Source organism: Camelus dromedarius, chromosome 17, assembly GCF_036321535.1.
Source record: "Camelus dromedarius isolate mCamDro1 chromosome 17, mCamDro1.pat, whole genome shotgun sequence".
NCBI classification, from domain to species: domain Eukaryota; kingdom Metazoa; phylum Chordata; class Mammalia; order Artiodactyla; family Camelidae; genus Camelus; species Camelus dromedarius.
Window position 1 is genome coordinate 5,372,729 of NC_087452.1, and position 16,228 is coordinate 5,388,956.

Consider the following 16,228-nt stretch of genomic DNA (forward strand, 5'->3'; position numbering starts at 1 on the left):
GGACATTTAGGCTGTTTCCATGTTTTGGCTATTGTAAATAGTGCTGCTATGAACATTGGGGTGCAGGTGTCATCCTGAAGTAGATTTCCTTCTGGATACAAGCCCAGGAGTGGGATTCCTGGGTCATATGGTAAGTCTGTTCCTAGTCTTTTGAGGAGTCTCCACACTGTTTTCCATAGTGGCTGCACCAAACTGCATTCCCACCAGCAGTGTAGGAGGGTTCCCCTTTCTCCACAGCCTCTCCAGCATTTGTCATTTGTGGATTTTTGAATGATGGCCATTCTGACTGGTGTGAGGTGATACCTCATTGTAGTTTTGATTTGCATTTCTCTGATAATTAGTGATATTGAGCATTTTTTCATGTGCTTTTTGATCATTTGTATGTCTTCCTTGGAGAATTGCTTGTTTAGGTCTTCTGCCCATTTTTGGATTGGGTTGTTTATTTTTTTCTTATTGAGTCGTATGAGCTGCTTATATATTCTGGAGATTCATTCTTTCATTTTTATTGTAAATATGTTTAGTAGAATTTCCTCATGTTGTTAGTTGATTTCTATCTATGTCTCCATGCATTTCCTGCAGTTTTTGCTTCATAAAGATTCCTGCTGTGTTATTTGGTGTATATATTTTTGTATTTTATCTTCACTGTGAGTTGTGGCTTTTACCATTAAAAAGTATCCTTTGTCATGCTTAGTGCATTTGTGCTTGAATGTTATCTTGTCTGATATCAGGACTGCTACCCTAGTCTATCCCTTTTTTAGCCTTTGTGAATCATTTTGTTTTAGGCATACATACACATACCTCAGGGACGCTGCAGTTTCAGTTCCAAACTCCCACAACAAAGAATATCACAATAGAGCAAGTCATAAGAATTTTTGATTTCCCAGCAAGTATAAAAGTAATGTTTATACTACACTGTAGTCTACTAACTGTGCATTACCATTATGTCTAAAACATGTATATACCTTAGTTTAAAATACTTCATTGCTAGAAAATGCTAACCATCATCTGAGCTTTCAGCGAGTCACACTCTTTTTGCTGGTGGAGGGTCCTGACACAATGTTGATGGCTGCTGACCAATCAGAGAGGTGGTTGCTGAAGGCTTGGGGGGGCTGTGGCCATTTCTTAAAATAAGACAACAATGAAGTTTGCTGCACGGGTCGACTTCCTTTCACAAACAATTCCTCTGTAGCACGCAATGCTGTTTGATAGCATTTTACCCACAACAGAACTTCTTTCAAAATTGGAGTCAATCCTCTCAAACCCTCCTATTGGTTTACCAACTAAGTGTATGTAGTATTCTAAGTCCTTGGCTGTCATCTTAACCATCTTCACAGCATCTTTATCAGGAGTGGATTCCGTCTCAAGAAATCACTTTCTTTGCTCATCCCTAAGAAGCAACTCCTCATCCATTAAAGTCTGAGTAATAATGAAAAAGTCTGTAATACTGCAAGAATTACCAAAATGTGACAGAGACATAAAGTGAGCAAATGCTTTTGGAAAAATGGTGCTGGTAGACTTGCTTGACATGGGTTTGCACAGATCATCAATTTGGGTTTTTTTTTTTTAACTTAAAAAAATTTTTTAAAAATTTATGTATGTTTTTATATTTTATTGTATTATTCAATTATTTTATTTTGGCAGGGGGGTGGTAACTAGGTTTATTTACTTTTAGAGGAGGTACTGGGGATTGAACCCAGGACCTCGTGCATGCTAAGCATGCACTCTACCACTTGAGCTACACTCTCCCCTACAAACCATAAATTTAATTTTTAAAAAAATGCAGTATCTGCGAAGCACAACAAAGTGAAGCACAATAAAACAATGCATGCCTGTATGGAGGTCTTACTTTCTGGGCCAAGCTGAAAATGTTTTCCTTTTAATAGATGCGTTAAGACCATTCACATTTATTGGTATGGTTAATATGTTTGGTCTTAACTGAATATATTTTATAATTATGTATATTTTGTATATGTATCTCTATGAGTTGTGCTTTCTTTGCTCTTTTATTTGTAATTTTTTTTTGCTTTTGTTTTTAGGAAGGTTTATGTTTTTATTCTAAAACATAAAAATTAAGTGTATGGTTACCTTCATATTTTTACCTTTTTTAATGCTCTTAGACCCTTGTTCTCTTATTTAATCCCTTACTATGTGGCTTTCCAGGTTTTCCCCCCAGTATCCTTCACCATCACCTATTGCCCAGTCATCAGTGAGTTTTTTCTGTTTTCTCTTGGCTCCTCTTTCCACTTTTTAGTTGAATGGTTTCTACTTTGTAACAGTACGTAGCATATTTCTACCCTACAACAAGCAAGTCCCACTTCCTCCCCACATTTGTTTTGGTCTTATATGTATACTTACATACATATTTAAAGTTTTTACCATCAGTTCTTTTCCTGAAATTTTCCCAGTCATTAAATGAATTAGATGAAGCTCACCCTCTGGTAGATTCTTCCAAAGGACAGATGATTGTAGAAGTCTAAGTTCTTGTATACTGAAAATCGTTTTTTATAGCCTTAACATTTGAAGAAGTGGCTGGAAATTAAATCCTTGGTTCACATTTCTTGGTGTAAACTAAAAAAAAAAAAAAAAAAATCTCCCCTACAGTTGCCTTGCTTGGTATGTTGGCTTTGAAAAGTATGATGCCAGTTTAATTCTTTTGCCTTTTTAAGTTATTTGATCTTTTTTTTTTTTTTTTTTTTTGGTCTGGAAGCCTTGGGGATTTATCTTTATCTTTGAAAGCTAGTATCTTTACTAGGGTGTCTTAGAGTTGATCATTCTGGGGTAATCTTCCCTAGTACCCAAGGAGTCCTTTCAATGTATAGATTCAGCTCTTTTTCTGTTTCTAAACGTTTTCTTGGATTATAGCTTTAAATATTAACCTCTGCTCCACTGTTGTATTTTTCCTCTTCAAGGATGCTGATAATATGAATATGTTTCTTCTTTGCTGATCTTCCATTTCTACTTTTATGGAAGCATCGTGTTTACTTCTTTATGTCGTTTCATTCGCTTGGTTGTTTTCCTTCCTTTCTAAAATGCCCCTTATTGAGACTGTTCTCCACTTGACACTTTACAGTTTAGTCATTTCTGAGATAACACTGTCTTTTCTTTTTTTCTCATTTTTTCCCTGATTTCCATCAAGTCTCTTTTTATTTATTCCTGTTCTTCTCCTCATGCATTTGTTAAAGTTTCTGACTCAAAGAGCTTTTTCACATCCTTAGATGCTTGTTTGAGTATATTTAATTCTGTTTGGAGTGTTGACTTACAATTTTATTCTAGTTCATGGCTGGTTTTCAGAGAGGCAGTGTGGTTCTTCATAGATATGTGGGAAATTTCTACTCCTGATTTTCTGGAGTAGTTCTGTATGGACTTGACTTTTCCCTTGTTCATGTTCCTGGGTATTTTGGAATAGTCCCAGCTTAATAATACCCTCTTCTGTCAGTACAGCAAAGTCCAGGCATTTTGGCAGTCTTTTGTTTTGGTGTGGGAGAAGGGTGAGCTCCCCTTCCTACACCCTGGTTTTATGACACTCTTTTGTTTTGCAGGACTTCACATTTTATCCCCTTTTCTTGGTTTGCCTTCATCTAATAGTCAAAGGGTGCTTTCTCCCTTCCTTTTTGCCTTTTTTTCCCCTCCCCCAGAAATTTTGTGTTTCAAATGGTGCCTCCTTTAAATTGTGCCTGTCCCTTTAAATGGTCCTGGCCCTTTGAAATCACACCTGCTTTGAATCCCTTTTCTGTAGTCCCTGCTAAAGGATCTGTCTGGATCCTTCCTAATATTTGCAGATCTAGAGTAGATTTAATCTTTCTAGTGATTGCTCCAAATCAGTCTTGGGTCCCTTCACCAGCCTCTGTCTTCTGTCTGTTCCACAGTTTTTCTTGGTTTGCCTCTGCAGGAGAGACTGAGCACTGGGATCGGTGACTTTTCTTTCTGTTACAGGTATCTGCAGTTTCAACATTTCCTTCAGGGAGCACGGCATGATGGAGAATATACTTTTCCCCTCTTGTTTTTTTCCTTCTTGTTTGGGGAAAACTTCAGATAAAAGTAGCTCTATGGCTATCATTGTCCTCAGATACTCAGAAGTCTTACTTCCTCAAATTTTTAAAGGAATTTGTGTTAAGACTGATATTATTTCTCTCTTAAATGCTTGGTAGAACTCACCAGTGAAACCATCAGGGCCTGGAGTTTTCTTGCTAGAAAAGTTTTTGATAATGAACTCAATTTCTTTTAAAAATAGAGAGCTGTTTAGTTTTTCTATTTCTTCTTAAGTCAGTTTGAGTAAGCTATATTTTTAAAGGAATTTGCCCATTTAATTTATATTATCAAGTATATTAGCTTGAAGTTGTTCATAATATTTATTCTCCTTTTTCATGCCTGTAGGATCTGTAGCCATATCTCCTCTTTCATCCCTGATATTTGTAATTTGTGTTTTCTCTCATTTTTTCCCCCTTGATTCGTCTTGCCAGGGTATTATACATTTTGTAATTGTTTCTAATAGCAAATTTTGGCTTTGAAAATTGTCTCTATTGCTTGTATGTCTTACTTTTATTATTTCTTTGCTTCTACGTACTTTGGGTTTAATTTGTCCACTTTTTTTCAGCTTCTTCAGATAAAAAATTAAATTTTTTACTTTAAATCCTTTTTCTTTCTAATTAGGTATTAAAAGTAATAAATTTCCCTGTAAGGTCTGGCTGAGCAAGGTGAGGGTGCCACATATTCATTTGCAACTTGCAATTTCTCCAAATGATAGGGACTTTTTAAAAGGGATCTTTGTATGATCCACCCTCTAACCATAGAGCAAGCTTCCCTGCTTTGCACCAGGAGTGACACTGGAAGGTAAAGCAGAAGAGGCCAGAGCTAGGCTGCACCACCTATGAGCTGTCTGGCCTTAAGGCAAAGCACTTCACGCTCTGGGCTACATGGTCCTCATCCATAATAGACAGTATAAAGCCCAGGGCTGCTGTTTATGTAAATGGCACCCCCTGGAGTTGTGCCGGGCACATTGTGCATAGCCACGAATGGAGGCTTTGACAAAGCCTGCTTTGCAGAGGTGCAGTGAGCATTTCATGTGGTAGTGTATGAACAACTACCGTGGGGTCTAACAAGTGAGACAGAGTAAATCAGTCATGGTACATCCATTCAGTGGAACACACCACAGCCATGAAAACTCATGACTGAGATCTCTGTTTACTGAGGCAGAAAGCTCTCATGCTTTATTATGAATTGAACAATGCAACCCACAGAATACCAAGGATAATGTGATCCAGTTTCCATCAACACAAATATAAGTATACATGCATGGAAAATTCTGGCAGGAGAACTCCATAGTATTATCAGATTGAAGAGTTTTTCCTTTGTCAATATTTCCACATTTTTCTATAATGAATATGCTTTCAATTTGAAATAAGAAAAAAATAACAATAAAATTTATTTTCAGTTGGCTTTTCCTTTCTATGACTCGTCTCTAAGCTTCACCTATAAAATGGAAATAATGATGAAAAGAGTAACAGTAGTACTAAAGATCTCCAATCTCATTCAACACCTGAGGTGGGAATTAGCTCATTTGTTTTACGGAGGAGGAAGCAGATTCTCAGAGAGGACACAGCTCCCACAGCAAAGGTAATGCCATTTCCTCATGGGGCCGCATGTGGTTTAATTTGAGGAAGGAGCACGTTTTGTGAAGTGCCATGGGCCTGCCCACAGTGTGCAGTAGGATGGAATGGTCAGAGCATGGCCTGAATTAAATCCAGCTCTGTTCCTTCCAGCCTGTGTGACCTCACTTTCTAAGCCTCAGGATCCTCATCTGTAAAATGGGGGTAGCAAAAGTGCCACCTTGGAGGGCTGAGCCGAGGATCACATGAGACAGTTCCTGCCCACAGTGGGCGCTTGATGATTGAGAGCTTTGATCACATTAAAATCCTCTGGTCCAGCTCTGGTCCTGTAATTTCAGCAGGGACTGTCTCTATCTCTGACATACATTATCCAGAGCATGGTGGACCCTTAGTGGTCATGAAGCAGAGCTTGGCCACCAGCTCCCTACTCTGATGTCCACACCCACCACCCTGCTCAGCTTGGTGGGTCAGAGGCATGCTTCCCTATCTGTGCACGTCAGGCAAAAGCAGCCACACCCCAGACTAGGGTTTTCAGTGGAGGCAGTGTGGCCCCAGGAGTGGTTGGGGTTGTCACAACGAATGAGGAGCATGAACGGCAGCGTGTAGATGGAGGCCAGGGAGGCTGGGCTCCCTGTGATGCCCCCAACAAACTGTCCCAACAGACATTTTTGTAGGTGAAAAACCTATTTAGACTTATTGGAGGTTAGAGTCTAATGTTGCTATGTAAATATAAACTATTTTTTCTTGTATTTTTTAATATACAATGAATTTTCCCAGAATTCAAACACCATGTGAGTCAAGGGAAGAGTTATTCACCATTTTGCACAATCACCTCAGCAGCAATAACCCTACCTGTGGTGTGTTTGATACAGACACATGTCACTTTACGCTTAAGAATGTCACACTGATGGGGATTCTACATCTAGAGCAAGGAAAGGGAAAGAGGCTCTCCAAGCAGAGGGAAGGATATGTGCAAAGGCCCTGGGGTGTGAGGGAGGGAGCGATGTGGCAGAAATGAAAGCAGACCACAGGGGTAGGGGGCAGGGTCAGCATGGGAGAATGAGGAGGGTGGTGAGGCCACAGGGGCCGGGCAGGACAGGGCCCTGGGGCCACATGGAAGGTTCAGCTCTGTCAGAAGCTAGAAAAGGCTGTTCATAAAGGAGGGGCATGTTCCAGTGTGCATTTTGAAAAAATCACTCTGCAGGGGAGTAGTGCATGGAACCGAGGGAAGGGTAGTGGAGGCAAGGCAGCCAGTGAAAGCTAAGGCGGCCATCCAGGTGAGCAGTGGTTGTGGTCTGGGCTGGTGATTCCCTCCCTGCAGCCTGGTTTGTGGATGGACAGTGGGGCCATGTCCTGAGACTCGAATCCAGGAGAACAATGAACTGAGGAGAAAGGCTGTAGTTTCACTTTGGCAAACTTACCAGACTCTGCCACCTCAGCGATGGGCACGCCCTGTTCGTATGCCATGAAGCCCAGGACCGAGAAGATGGCAAACCCGGCCACGAAGCTGGTGCCGCTGTTCAGGCAACAGAGCAGGATGCAGTCCCTGTGAGGGAGCAGTGAGAAGGGCTCGGGTCAGCGGGCGGGAGGGACAGGTGCACTGCTGGAACATTCTGTCTGAGTACCATGGCCGTTCTGTAGGGCAGAGTGGCCCACTGCCTGAGGAAGCCCTCATGGTTCAGAGAGGGGTAGCTGGCTGGCCCATGGTCACACAGCTTCTCCTGCATTTCTAGAAGATAAAATAGGTCATGGACCAGAAGCAGGGAGAGGGAGTGGGAGGGAAGGGAGGCTGACAAGTGGGAAAATGCACAACCAGTAAGGAAGTGCTTGGAGGCAAACCAACACTCCTCCAAATTCCTGGCAGGAGAGAAAACCAAGGAAAGCAAGAGAGGACACAAGCCTCTGAGAGAAAGGGTTGCTTCTCAGCCAGCGGAGCAACCTCGGGAGACAATGCTCCTGGCCAAGCTCTTTATGGGAGCAGCGTCTCTCAAACCCCACTGCTTAGCCTCTGCTCTGCTGCTGTGAGGGGCAGCTCCTTCCAGGCCAGACTCTCACGAGGGGATTTACCAGAGCAGTGACTGTCCCCTGCTCTTGGGAAGGGCTCACCAGCAAAGAAGCACCAGTATAAAGCTGTGACCCAGGAGAAATCAGACTACAAGCGACAGGGCTTTGCCAAGATGAAGAAGGAACCCCCAAGCTCCGGCTGTGCAGCCTTGCACGGCTGGGTCAGGGAATCAGCCTCGTGGGGTCTCAGCTGCTGCAGAGCATGCATGCGGGAGTCAGGCTAACAATACCTGGGATGCTCCACTTTAAAGGGAGGGGACCAGGTGGTCTGTTCAATCTCCTGCCCGAGCCTGGATCATCCCTGGGGTGGTGGTGAGCCAGCCTTTGCTCCTGACCTAGAGAGCAGGACCGGTCACTTGACTCCATGGTGCCTTCTCTTCCCAGATGGCTCTTGATGCTCACAGTGTGAGAACTTCCTCAAGTGGTGTTTGACCCAAATCCACCCTCTCTGGTAAGTTTTAGCTCTACCCTCCCAGACAGCCTGGAGATCTGAATATAGTGGCCCTATATCCTCTTGAGTTTTTAGTTTGCTCTGTTAAACCTCCCAGTTCTCTTGCCAGTGTTCCTCATCCTGCTCGTGATCTGAAATTCACTCCAGCTTGTCCAGCCCCTCTTCAAATGTCACATCCAGGACTGAGCACCAAACTCACGAACACAGCAGGACTCTCACCTCTTCTTTTCCTGACACCGTACTTCTTGTAATGCAACCAAAGATTATACTAATGTTGGTGACTATGACCCCCAGTTGCCTGGAATTGCCCCTGGAAATCAAGGGCATAGTGGACAGAGCATTAAACTGGAGGTCAGGAGCCTTGGGTTCCAAATCTCCCTGCAGTTTCTTCTCTCTGGGCCTGATCTTACCAGCTATGTGACAAGGTGGCTTTGATAAGAGGGTCTCTTGGGCCTTGTGATCGATTAAATCATTTTCAGCAATTAGTCACTCTCATATCGTCTTTCTTGGAATGGAGTCTACTTCCCTGCTCCACTGACTTTGGGTTCAGTCACATGACTTGCTTTGGCAAACTGTGACACAAACAGAGGCTTGAGATGTGCTTGTACAATTGGACTTGTCCTTTATCCCTTCTGTGACCTACCATGAGGACTTCTCCAGGGATGCTGCTGTCTCTGCAGCCTAGACCCCAGAATGCACACATGGAGCAAGCTTGAGCCTGGCATGGATGCTGGAGCCAAACCTGCCCAACCCACAGCCTGTCCCCAACTGACTAGCAGACTTGTGAGCAATAAAAGCAAATGCTTGTTGTGGTAAGCCACTGAATTCTAGGGCTGCTTGTTACACAGCATTCATGTGGCAGTTAGTGACTGATACAGGTCCCTTTACAGAATTCTTCAGGCACTGTGGACATAGGCTGGGCTGGCAGGCCTGGAAAGTTTATCTGCAAGCCTGATCACCTCCTCTCTAAGGGGAATTCAGCTCAGCCCAGGAGGGCAAAATTATTCCTGAGGTTGGGATAAATCTGCCCTGTATGCCCGTTTCCTGCCTCTGACTTATCATATTTGAAACAAGGTGGCACTGGCTAGGACAGTGTTTTCTTCACAGCCTTTCCAATCTAGAATTCTCCTGTGTTATTTGGACCTGCAGTGTCCAATGTCATGTCATTGAATCCCGAGGCCCAGGGAGGGCAGGCACCCCTTGGGCTCCCTGTCATCTGCAGGTGAAGGCAGGATGTGAATCCAGTTGTCTCAGACACCAAAGCCCATGCTTTTTCTAGGAGCTACACAGAAACAGAGCTCCCTAAGAACTCAGATTTCCAAATCCTGACTTTTGGAAAATCATCTTAGGGTGTCCATGTGGTTGTTGAAAACAAATGTCCCTTATTGCAAGGTCCCCATCTTCCCCCAGAGGCCTTGAGTGACTTCCTCACACCACAGGGGGACAGAGGCTCTGAGTGGACATAGGGTGCCTTCCAGCCCTGCGCCTGCACCCCCTCCTTCGAGCACCCCCACCTCCCAGCTGAGGGAGCTGAGCAGCCTGTGTTCTGAAGTGAGGATTTTCCTCGCCTGGTTTGCTCCATCCCCATTCCTCTAATTCCTTCCCCACTGGGCACCTTCTAGGTGAAAAGCTGTGTAACAAGTGCTTTGAAGTTGGCAGGAGCTGAGCTGGGCTTTGAAGACCTCCAGAGCTATTATGTTGTCAGAAGAGAGGGTATTAATTTACTCCCTCTGAGTTGGGAAGATCTGCTCATGGAACAATTTGGAAACAGAAATAAAAAGAATCCTAGGATTTTGCAAGGTCACCTAGGGGATGTGATTTCTGCTGACGGGAGGCGGGGGCAACTGCCTGTTGGACAGGGAGGCAGAAGGGATTGGGGGCAGTCAGTATACTTCACCCACGTGCTTAGTGGGGAAGAAAGTTGCCACTTCCCTGAGACACAGCCTGATGACAAGGCAGTCTTGGCCAAATCCTTGTTGACTGCAGCAGTTGGCAAAGAACGGGCCGGGCCTGGGAGTGAGGAATAGGGGTGCAGGAGCCAGAAAGGCCCAGATTCCAAGCCACATTCCATCACTGGCAATGTGAACATGAGCAAGTGATGTTCCCCGGGCCTCAGTTTCTGCATCAATATAATGGCACGGCTCCTTCCTTGCTTCCTTACACGTCAGCCAGTGCTAGCCCAGGCTCGTGGGATGGTGGTGAACCAGAAGACCCAGCCTGCGTCCTCATGGAGCTGACGGCTGAGCTGGTGGTGATGGACAGTAACCAAGAGATTTCCACAAGGCCCAGCACAGACGGCCCTGTGCTGAGTGCTGGCTGTTGATGTGCTGACGGCTTTTTGCAGGCACCATCTGCTCCAAATCCCAAGAGGGTCACCCTCAAGCCGGACCAGAGGTCTGCTGTGCTGCTCTCCCTGTCCCTGTGCCCTTCTCATCCACGTTCTATTGTGTCCCGTGGCTGACAGTGCTTTACCTCTCACCCCACCAGACCCACGTCCCGTGAATGCCTTGAAGGACAAAAGGATCTTCTGGACAACCTGGTCTGACTTCCCCGCTTTCTAGCATTGCTCTGTCCAGCCATTCCCAATGACCTCTCTGCCCAACGCCCCAGGGACAGCAGAACTTGCTGCCTAATGACGCACTGGCTTCTCCAGGGCCCTTGCCTCCAGCATGTTGGACCTGCCCGCTTTCACTGCCTCGGTTTCCCCAAGTTGCAACCTCTATAGACTGGAGCTGTGTGTCTGTCGCAAGGCGGTGATTCCGGAGTCTCGCACTCAGTGGACACACAGTACACGTAGTTGACTTAATGAATGGGTTGGTAGTGGGATCACAAAGCTGGCTTTCAGAGAGGACGCAGCAGAGGGCTGGGGTGGAGAGCAGGAGACTGCGGCCAGGGTCCGGGCTCCACCACATCTAGCTGGGGGCACGATATCCACAGGCCCCCATTTCCCTATCTTGCCGGTGGGGACAATGTGGGAGGGACTTCATCTTTGACAAGAGTTCTCTGAAATGAGGCTCCCACTTGACTCACACAGTAACTGAGTGATGTGGTTATGATGTCCAGGTTCCCATCCCACCAGCAGAGAGTGACACGTCCCCCTCAGCGCACTCTCACCTGCATAGAATGCAGTTTGTTCTTAGACCGCAGCTCATGTGCTAGTTGAGGAAAACAAGCTCATTATTTTAAAAGTATGTTGCTGGTTTTTCTACTGGTGTTCCAGTGTTTTTCATATGGATCTGCTTGTATTCTTTACATGTTAGGGATACAAGCCTTTTGAGCATCATATTATATTTTGTTTGCAGGCCCTTTAATTTTATAGATGATTTTCATAATGTTTTCTTTGGAGATGTAATACAGAAGGTATGTAGATAATATTTGTATTAATGTGATTTTTTTAAAAATCAGAAAAGCAAGAGTGAAGACAAGACAAAACAAAACATTTGCACTGTACAGGCAGCTATAGGTGGACAAAAACCTGTCTCCCCATCTGCGACATCTCAGTTCCTCTCTTCAGAGGCAGCTCTTTTTAATAGTTTCCTGTATGTCTTTCCAGAAATTTTAGAAGTTCTAAAATGTATGTGAACTAACATGTCACTTTCTTCCTCTGTGATTTAATTATTTTGATGTTTTCTGCTTCTTTCTCATTATGAAAACGATATTTTACTTCTCATTTTAGAATGGCTCCCTTTTAAGAAATGTTTTACCTCTCCAGTCAATCTAACACTGACTCTGGTTCACACATGGGGCGAGATAGGAGGCTCTGTCTTGATTATTTCCACCAAAATACTTATCCTATCTTGGAATCATTGCTGAAGAACCTTTTCTCTTTCCAACTAATCTGTGTTCAGGGATGGCTTCACCGCCATTATCCCGCAAGTTTATACCTAAATAAGGAGCTCTTGAACTCTGTGGAAGGGATGTGCTGTCCAGCCATCCCTGCATATCCACCTACTGTGATCGGGCACTGAGTTCAGGGGTGCAGAGACCTCAGCAAACAGGCCATTGGCCTAGGGCCAGAGACCAGGGTGCAGAGTTCACTCCCACCATGCACTGCTGGGTGACCATGGGTCTCAGCCTCAGGGAAGAACTCAGGCAGCAGGCACGAGAGACCAGGCAGCCAGAGTCAGGCAGCCTCAGTCTTGTCTTCCTACATGAACCCCCGCCTCACACTGGGTGCAGCCAGCTGCAGGAGGCCAGGGAGGGAGGCCCATCAGGAGAGGGGCAGCAGGGCACAGGCCACCCCAGGGGGAACTGGAGAGGCATTTACAGTCAAGTGAGAAGAAGCAGGAAGGAAATTCCTGAACAGAATGCAGAAGAACAAGGCCCTCAGTGTTGGAAGACTTGGGTTCAAGTGCCAGCCTTGCCACCTCCTAGCTGTGTGACCTTGGGCCAATCACTTATCCATCTTGGAGTAGATCTCTGTTGCACAGAGGAGGAGGGAGATCTGAATACATCCCCTGGAGTGGATTCATTCTGCGTCTGGGAATGCACTCTCCTCACATCTGTTATTCTCCTAGGTCCTCTGGTGGTCCGCTCTTTGACCCCGGGGCAGGGAGAGGCCGACAAACAGCCCATTCATCTCCTGACCCTGCAAGCCAGGCAGCACGGAGGGCTCCAGGGGCCTGGTGCAGAGTTGGTGGGGCCCGGGGAGTGCTCACCTGTAGCAGTTGTTGTTATAATTGTTATAACTCCCCAGAGCAGTCAGACAACCCAGGCAGATGGCATAGGAGAAAAAGATCTGCGTCCCAGCATCCACCCAGACCTGTAGGAAGGCACAAAAAGGTTGGCAAAAAGAGAAGTCAGGTGGGTGGAAAGCAAGTGGGTGGGTGGGGTGGCCCGGTTCTCTGAAATCCCCCACCCACACCCTGCCTCCAAAAAGACTCCACAAAGGGACAAATGTCCTCATCTCAGGAATGCAGTTTTTAGAAGTTCAATTCCTGGGTTAATTAAATATAAATGTCCTTAATTAAATCCAGGATTTTCTAGAGGTTATGGACAATAGTTCACCGAATAGCAAGAATCTAGGTGTGTGGGACTCTGCTCCAGCTGTGTGACCTTGGAAAAGCTACTTAACCTCTCTGAGGCTTAGTCTCCTCATCTGCAAAGTGGGGACTAAACCTCCCTCGCAGGATTGCTGAAGCCAAAACAAGTGATTTTTCTTCTTTGTGGTTAAAACTACATTTGTTTCCAGTTAACACTTAAAGGCATTATGTGAATTAACTCTACTTTCCATACACACCCTCCCTTCTCTCCCAATTTTTAATACTTGTACTATGTCTGTGTTATCAGAACATACAACCAGTCTATATCATATTATCCCCCTTTGCCATTAAACAGTGTGAGTTCTACAGGTGACTATAAATTTAATGCTCACCCCCAGCCCTTGTGTTAATAATGCATGTTAATAATGAATGCAATGACTCTCCAGTCAGCTTGGTTCTCTAGTACATTTCTCTGGAAAGGCTTATGGAAAATTTATTTCCTGGGTTCTTTCATGTTCCTAATAGTTGATCTGTGGCTTCTGTACTTGAAAGTCAGTTTGGCTGCACATAAAATCCTCAGTTCTCTTTTTCTCTCCCCGAGTATCCTGATGTTGCTCAGCTGTTTCCTGGAACAAAGTGCTGCTGTAGAACAGTCTGAGGTCATTCTGATTTGTTTCCCCTTAGAAAGCATTTACTCTCTTTGTCTGAATGTCCAATAGGTATGCTGCTTTCTCTTTGAAGCCCAATAATTTTAATATTATTCTAATAAAAACATATCTTAATGTTGATTATTCTGGGTTATTTTTTCCCAGGCTTGTGATACACTTATTCAAGATGCAAATTCAACTCTTTCATTTCAGGACAAAAAATCCTAAGTTGTTTTCAGTATGTGTTCTCTTCCATTATTTTGGATTTCTTCCTTGGGAACTTGTCTGTATGTTGGATCTTCTTTGTCTGTCTTCTACACCTATCACTTTTTCTTGCATTCTTTAAAAACTCTTTCTTCACTTTTTTTCTTTCATAAGCTGTCCTTCCTGTCAGCTCTCTTTCCAAATCTTTTTGTCTAACAATTTCACATATGCTAATGTTTAATAGCATCTTTTTTCTTACAATAGCTTCGTATAAAATTTGACCACAATCCTTTTCTGTTGCTCACAGGCAAGTGAAATGCATTGTCTTGTACTCGTACAAGGGGGTTTTCTTGTATACAGGAATGAAGGTGATCCAGGTAGACTCTCTGGCCTCACAGTTCTAGGGTTGCCTCTTCTGTTATTCTCAGAAAGTCTTTAAAACTATGGCCTTGTAGACAGTACTTTCTGAAATTATTGTTCTCCATTTCCCTCATCCACTCTTTTCCAGAACTTCTTTTTGTTTCCTCTAGTGTCTTTGTCCTGCTCCATTTGGATTCTGCTTCCAGTGGTTTCTCCTTAGTGTGAGGTTCCTCTCTGACACAGAGCCTCAGTTGGTCAGTCTCTAGAGTGTCCAGCTCCCAGACTCCTGCCTGAACTTCCCGCAGTCCTCTTGTACTCACCTGTGCCTTGCAGCCGGCACATACCCCTCCTAGTTTTGGCTGACATCATCAGATAGATCCACGGGCCTCCTACTCCTAGAGTCCTCTCCTTGTAGGGCTGAATACATGTTAGAGATTTCTGGGTTTCCTGCCTCTCCATCTCCTGAATTCCCTTTGCCTTCATCTTCATCTCATCCCACAGAGTTGATACCATGTAGATGTTACTGCTGCTGGCTTTTGACCCTACCTGTTCACATTTTGTGGTTCATGGAGCCACCTACTTACACTGAAGGTACTGTCCATAGGTTTTTGGTTTTACTATCCTAGTTTCTCTGTTTGGATGAGGTGACTGAGGGAAATTTAAAAAAATATACTTTTTCTGTTGCCATCTTGTCTCCTTGATCTCAAGAAATTTTCAGAGGGCAGATTAAAGGAGATTGGGTTTCACTGTAGGTGAGAGAAGAATACCCAGAATTGAGGGATTTGCTGGGGTGCAACACTAGAGGATGAGCCCGTTTTGTAAGGGAGGTTGGAGGTGTAACTTGGGAGAAGCGGGTATAAGTAGAATCTAGACAAGATATCCAAGTGAGCTGTTCAGGAGACAGGTGGAAAGTCTAGGGCTAAATACCGTAGTCTGGGCTAGTGACACAGACTTACAAGTCATCGGGAGTTTACTAGTAACAACCTCTCCTTGACTCCACATCCAAAACTTTCTCCACTAGCCCTTTCTATTTTCTACATTTGGAAAACCAGTGTTGATTCGACTTTTCTGCTGAGACACATGCTCATTGGGCATGCAGAGCCTAGAACCTCCAGGATTAGATTTCTTGAAAAACTCTCACGATGAAGTGTGATATGTCTTCACGTGGACTCTGCACCATTAGAATCCTTAGCAGCCAGGCATACCTGATGTGTGTCTCTGTTTTTAAATATGCCTGTGGTTGTGAAAATAAAACAGGGCCCCAACTGTTAGCCTCCCCGACACCTCTGGCTGGGAAGGAACAGATGAACTCACTAGGGAGCCTCTGTATTTGTTAAAATAATTCCTGCTAGGTTATGCTGGACTAAATAATACTGCCCCGCTTCCCCAGTCTCAATGGCTTAGCGCAACGGAAGTTTACTTTTCAGCCATGCAAAGCCCATCACAGGTTGTGAATGGGCTCTTTTCACCCAAAGACAGTGACTCAAGCCTTCCTACCTTATTATGATGCCTCCAAGTAGCACAACCTTGGAGGCAGAGGGACAGAGAACTGGAGCTTTGCTTGGAAAGTTTTTAAGAGCCAGACTTGGGAATTACTTATATGACTTCTGCCCACACACCACTGACCAGGATCAAGTCTCGTGGTCCCAACCTCAAGGCAAGGAAGTCTGGGAAATGTAGTCTTCCTATTTTACTCAGGAAGGGAAAAAAGAGATGGGTGGTGAACACACAGCATTATCCCAAGTCTAATTCATCAACGGTGACTTCCTTCTTCAACAAGAAATTCCACAAACATCAAGCTAGATCATGGGGGCCATTGGAATGCTCTGATAGAGGGGCAAAAAGAAGCTAATAAAACAGACTAACAGCACATTCATGAACCTTCTACCAGTTTGGTGACGTCTCAGGAGGTGG

The 16,228-nt window shown here is 44.5% G+C and overlaps 1 protein-coding gene across 2 annotated transcripts in view; it reads right to left on the reverse strand.

Annotated features, from left to right (window-relative positions):
* Nucleotides 1-16,228, reverse strand: part of SLC6A11 (solute carrier family 6 member 11) — a 115,407-nt gene that overhangs the window by 20,527 nt on the left and 78,652 nt on the right. For both annotated transcript variants that reach the window (XM_031470889.2, XM_031470888.2), the window contains exons 7-8: nucleotides 12,780-12,883; nucleotides 7,028-7,152 (exon numbers count right to left, since the gene is read on the reverse strand). In XM_031470889.2, the coding sequence (XP_031326749.1) occupies nucleotides 7,028-7,152; nucleotides 12,780-12,883 (229 nt within the window). The remainder of the gene's footprint in view (nucleotides 1-7,027; nucleotides 7,153-12,779; nucleotides 12,884-16,228) is intronic.